We start from the raw sequence: 6,000 nt of genomic DNA, 5'->3' as shown, positions 1-6,000 counted from the left end.
CATGGAGGTCTAAGTGCCTGCAACTGGAGTAAGAACCAAGGGGCCTGTGCATCTGCAGTGCCAGTAACATGCACATTACTTGAACGTGTATGTCACTGTGACCGCTTGCACATATCAAGTTGTACCAGCTGTAAAATAGGATAGAGTATTGGGAGCCAGGTATCAAAAGTAGCTATAAATCTGGCCTGGCTACTGGAGGGGTCAGGGAGTCCACCTCCACACCTGCTAGAGAAAGTGTAGGGTGTGGATCTAAATACAGGAATTCCCAAAACAATGCACAGACCACTAGCACTCCATAACATGGTCCACAGAATCCTGTTAGGCAGTGAAATTTAATCTTCCCTGCTATAAATTTGATAGGTGTTACAGGTATATTAAGATAGAGAAGACTGATGCTTGTCCATTAGCTTCGAGTGATGAAACACATAAGCAGCAGAGAGGTAATAGCAAGTAATACTTTTACATCACTTCCATTACTTTGTGTTGTAACACAAGTTTTATTGCTGTTGCTTATTCCAAATCTCATTTGCCATTGTCTGTTTACCAGAGTGGACATTAATACATTTAATTAAAAACATAACCAGGAATTAAATGGGTAGTTAACAGACACATAAAGCGTTATATTACAGGGCACGTCCAAGTTACTGCCATGCGGAGCACAGACAGCACTCGAAGCTGAGCAACGCCAGAGCTTTGCTCCCATTATCCCTAAGGAAGTACACGTGACCTGCTGCTTTCAAAAGTAACAGGGAGGGTAGAGGGGTCATGCAGACAATGTGGCTTTAGTTACTATTTTTTTTGCAATACTTGTTTCTTTCATGATATAAAATTGAAATGCAGTATAAAAATACATCTTTTCACAGGGTCTAATAGTGCCGAGTGCAACCTCAACAGTTTAATGCAGTAGTATTTAAGCTTGAGGTACATTAAGAGTGCAAATTCTGCTGGAGTTTCTTCAGGATACCATGTTCAGTTCAAGTCTTTTCCTCTTGCTTCCCAAGAGAGGCTGCATTTTAAATTAAAACAGTTTGTTTTTTTTTTAACCTCTCCCATAGAGCATATTATGCAGAGGTGCTGCTGATACTGTGATTCCTCTTACTACAGGGATAGTTAACGGGTTACCATAAGTTACAAACACACCTTGAATACACCTTTTACATCTGAGAGTCATCTTCAACTTGCTTTTCATAGACTTCTTGATCCTTTTTGACTTGTTTCTTTTCTTCCTCGTCAAGTTGGGCTTCAACCTCGTTTGGATCAATATAGGTATAAAAATAAGCCATGACAGCAAAAATGATGCAAACTGCCAACAGCAAAGCAGCAAACAGCACGTACTCTGCCCACTGTAAAAAAAAAAAGTATAACTTACCCATCAATGTTTGTTCCTCAAAAGAATTACACCTTTTTACTATTTGCAAGGAATGAAGTTAATTCAGAACATGAAACTGAGCACATTAACAAATACCATATGACTTAAAGAACTAAGTATTAGAGGTATATAATACATATTAAAGCAACCCATAATCGAGACCCTTTCAAGCAGTTCTGTCTTCAATGAAGAGACAAAAGTTCTATGAATGCTGGAAAGTTCTACAATATCCTCTTCCTAGAAGCATGGGAATGGAGCAAAAGCCCAAAGACTCAGCCCCTCCTTTTGGTGAGGTAATCTCATTTTTAACCAGGCTGGCAATCATCCTGCTTCCACTTAGGTCAGCAGTAAAGTTTCTACTGACCACAGATCTGGGCAGAGAACAAGAGCAAAACCTTTGGTTTCAAAGTGCTATCTCCACCTGAAAAACCTCAACAGCTCTGTTTCATGCTCTTTCTCATTAATTTGGCTGAAACCAGGCCTGCCAGACCCATTTCAAAGACAGGCTCTCCCCTCTCCCAGATACTGCTTTTGATTCATTAAGGAGTGCCACGAGCAGTCTGAGAAAGTCTTGTCCAAGTGCTCTTCACCAGAAGAGCCACAGCTTTCATGCCCCAAGGAGTGAGGGTTAAAACCAACGGAGCTAGAAGGGACATGACGAGGCTGAGGTATGCAGGTGAAGGCTCATTAGCAGTGAGCAGAATTTCAGTAGGTTTTAATCCCATTAGTGTAGAATTTCAGCCCAGAAGTTCACAGCATTTCCACACCATGAAAAGCAATTTATTGCAGAGATGCTAGAAACTGCTGCTTGCAAGAGAAGGAGCCTGACAGAGCAAGAGTTAGGAATGGCAGACAGCAGATAAGGAGTAGAAACCTTTGTCGAAGACGTATTTGTCAGAGTTGTTTAAAATTTAGTTTGTGCATGTACATGCATACACATGTTGGGGCAGTACTGGGGAAAAAGGCCGATGGAAACTGTAGAAGTGGCTCCAGAAAACGATTTACCACCTTGTTGTTCAACACTAGCATTAATCCAGATAGCTTATAAAGATTCATAACTCCGTTACTTATATACTCCAGTGAGATTGAGCCAAGCACTAGTTTTACGACTGACTGGTACACTTGTAGCTAACGCTAACCTCCTACATTCCAATTACAAATGCAAATCCACCCTAATGCTGATGTTCAAAAGTTGTAGTTGAGGATTATCAGCCATGAGTCCCCCCCACATTAAAGCTGCTTTCTCACAGTGTAATATGAAAGCATGCAATTTCTTTTGCGCTTACCTGCTCGCTGAGTTTGGATGCTCCAGCCACGATAAGGACAATTATATTACCAACAGCCACCGTCAGCAGCCATCCTGCCTGCAGCACTGCCTTCATGTTAGATGGGGCCTAGAGAAGTAAAGGCACTTAAGTTTTAGTCAAATACTGCTATGATTTATTTTCTGATGTTTACTGCATTCTTTATGTTATAACACTGGTTCTCTGCGGGGAGGAGGATTTCTTGGGGTTTTTTGTTGTTGGGTTTCTTTAATTAAAAATTGCTAGAGAACTAAACAGGCCTGGGGAAGGCTCTGAAGAGCAAGAGATTAGTAGTACTGACTATAAAACACCTTTTGCTTTGTACACGCTGAGTAATTAACAGGCACATTTTACTTCTGATTCAGTCGCACATGGTACATGTTAAATGAAGAAATTGAGTGCATCATAGTCTAGCAAGCCACATCTTACAAAGTTCCCATCACTGCAGTTTATGGTCTCAGAATTAAGGGAAGAAATATGCCCAGCTAATACAAACTGAAGTTGGAAGACAAATGAATTAAGAATGTCTAATTAAACTGCTCCTAAAGACTGTATGGAGGAAATTGGTGCGGAGATAAAGTGTCAGTACATGTTCATTTGAGGGCTCTCCAGTTTGGTTTTCTAGCAGCAGTACAGTTCTCACTTATTTTCAATGGAAAGTCACATGTGAGAAGGAGATTTGAGGACTGGTGGTCAAGTCTTCAAACAACGTAATTCAGCATAGCTTTATGGAAAGCACTGAAGGGTAGTGAAACAAGGCCAACTCGCGCCAGCCTATAGTCCTGCTAGGGAGCTCTGAAGGACTTCATTGTTCAAACAAAGCAGCAATATGGAACCAGCACTTAAAAACAATAAATCACAGAAGATCTTCATTTGTACCAGGGCAAGGACTCCACTCAGGACTTTTAACACAATGATAGCTCTGAAGAGCAAATCCTACCTGTGAGTATGAAAACTCCAGCCCAGTGACAGAGAAAACTACTTCTGCGCATGTAAGAATAAAATACTGAGGGATCTGCCAAGCCATATGGACTGTATTGGGCGGGATATCTTCAGAATATAATATATCAAGACCATCTTGAGAACACTGGAAATTAAAACAGCATGTCAGTAATAGTGATAGAGTCTGTACACTAAAGGCACGCTAAGCAGTTCTATGTCATCTCTATAATCATATATACACAAAGTTCTGGGTAAATAAGAAATAGTGTATATGAAGCGCTGCATACCTAGTTATGAAGCAATAGTTATTTTACAACAGACTTCATGCAAATCCTTTGTGCCTAGTAAGCCTAAAGATTTAAGGCCATTAGTGACGAACATGAATTCTTGCATCATATCATTATCATACCCATCACTATTTTTATAGTTAATGATGTTTTTATGTTCTGTTTAACATACCAGAATTCTATCATATGTACAATTAATGACAAGAGGGATAATTCTACAAGTGTTTTTTTAATTAAAGAAAATATTGAGATGAAAAGTAATTCTCTATTGTCCATTGAACAGCACTGGCAACTCACCCCGTTAATTACAATTGTATAGGCACTGCCAAATCCAAATGCCCTTGAAGTAATTGAACAGGGGACTGAATTTATAGAAGCCATAATCTCATCTTTTCTGAAAAAGAAAAAAATACAGTTCAGACCATAGGTATAGACAATTGTGTGTATTCTATAAAATAAGAGTTTATGTCCTTTCTGGAAAGACAGGCATGTCTAAGTGGTTAGATTAGGGTAAAGGAAAATGCTTACCTTCCTCCTGGAAAGAGGCTATAATTACTGGCAGAAAGAGGCTTCAGTATTCCAAAAGAAGTGCCACCCATAGTGACATTGATATCATCAGGGAAATTGTTTATGAACCTTTAAAATGCAAGAGTGATGAAATACTACACAAAATATGCATAAGTCAAAGAATACATGTTTTACTTTTAATTATGTACTGGCAGCACAACAAGCACGTCTTCCCCTTTCATTTTGTCAGTTAACATTTCTGAAAGAACTCCAAATCTCTTAGAATGTGGCTAATGCAAAAAGCAAGCTAGACCCACATCAGCCCTCTGCCTGCTGAGGAGTACGTCAAAAGCAAGCCTCTACTACAACCAGTAACAAATGCATCTGCAAATAGAAGATGTAGAAGAAAAGCAGAGAAGTAGTAGTATATGTCTTACCCAAGCCTAAGACGTGCAATTTGTGCTGGTTGTCTACAAAAAAGTCCAGACAGAGCAAAACATACACTTCCAATTTTTGCTAAGTTATACCCAAAGTAGATATGCAAGATAGGTTAAATGAATCATGCCCCAAAAGTTCCTACATCCCCTAAACATTGAGTGAAGTGTCCAGCAAGCAGAGAGTTCCTGCAGAATAGAAAACTCCGTTAAGCAAGAAGAAGAGTCCACCCAAGAGGCAGATTGAAGAGACAGTCTCACTACTGCCAGAATTTGGGAGCAAAACAAACTCTACCTGATGAGATTATTCCCTTCTTCTGGTTTTGATGTGACCTCATCAGACAGCTGGTGGAAGAGACCGTTATCAAGATACTTCATTGGCATCAGCGAACAGCTTAAATGTGTACTATTACATAGCAGTGAGAATTGACAGAGGCTTCAGGACAAGACTCCAGACCTTCTCTGTTAGGATCCTACTAGGATACATGCCTACTAGAAAATGCTGTATTCAGGTACATCACACATTTAATCCTTGGTGAAAGGGTAACTGCCAAATTACATACTAAGTTCGTAATTTTTTTAGATTTTTTAAGTTTTTTTTTTTTAAACAACATCCTGCCCTGCTCTCTGTAGCTCCTCTGTCTCACTTGTACAGCAGAGAGGGGAGAGACAGAAAACATGATAAAGGGAAAAGCTACCCAGATCTTGTCCTCTCAGCTTCACACACTCCACATAGACGGCTGCTAAGGCAGGAATGTACAGCTTGGGAATTAAGCAGACTTACCAATTCAGCAACAACGCTCATCGTGTTAGTTTTAATTCCAAGAGTGTAACGGCTTTCCTCTGACAACATGACAGATTTAATTGTAGTTTTATTTCCATAAGTTACGGTTAATGATCGCAACTGAGAAGTCTCAAATGTCATGTAGTCCGTCTACAAAGACAAACAGATTGCTATGAATTTCCATGCACTGCATAAGTGTCTACACCTTTGAGGAAATGTTGTGGACTCCAGGTGGTCAGAAGCTTACACGTGTGCTACTTCTGAAGTACCAGAGACCATAAGTATCTCCTAATTTTCATTTTTATTAGGTTTTCCACATCAAGTACTAAATTTGATCATTATTTTTTATTAATTTCTTTTGTTAACACAAGCT

General features: G+C 39.6%; 1 protein-coding gene across 2 annotated transcripts in view; it reads right to left on the bottom strand.

The window, feature by feature from the left end:
* Positions 1 to 409: 409 nt before the first annotated feature.
* The window catches only part of SLC15A1 (solute carrier family 15 member 1), a 28,067-nt gene continuing 22,476 nt past the window's right edge, over positions 410 to 6,000 (bottom strand). For both annotated transcript variants that reach the window (XM_054838445.1, XM_054838452.1), the window contains 7 exons: positions 5,628 to 5,777; positions 5,139 to 5,188; positions 4,431 to 4,538; positions 4,200 to 4,296; positions 3,614 to 3,760; positions 2,656 to 2,763; positions 410 to 1,343 (listed from right to left, as the gene is read on the bottom strand). In XM_054838445.1, the coding sequence (XP_054694420.1) occupies positions 1,155 to 1,343; positions 2,656 to 2,763; positions 3,614 to 3,760; positions 4,200 to 4,296; positions 4,431 to 4,538; positions 5,139 to 5,188; positions 5,628 to 5,777 (849 nt within the window). In that variant the 3' untranslated portion in view covers positions 410 to 1,154. The remainder of the gene's footprint in view (positions 1,344 to 2,655; positions 2,764 to 3,613; positions 3,761 to 4,199; positions 4,297 to 4,430; positions 4,539 to 5,138; positions 5,189 to 5,627; positions 5,778 to 6,000) is intronic.

This window comes from Grus americana, chromosome 1 (assembly GCF_028858705.1).
Source record: "Grus americana isolate bGruAme1 chromosome 1, bGruAme1.mat, whole genome shotgun sequence".
Classification (NCBI taxonomy): domain Eukaryota; kingdom Metazoa; phylum Chordata; class Aves; order Gruiformes; family Gruidae; genus Grus; species Grus americana.
This window is presented reverse-complemented; position numbering and strand designations above follow the sequence as displayed.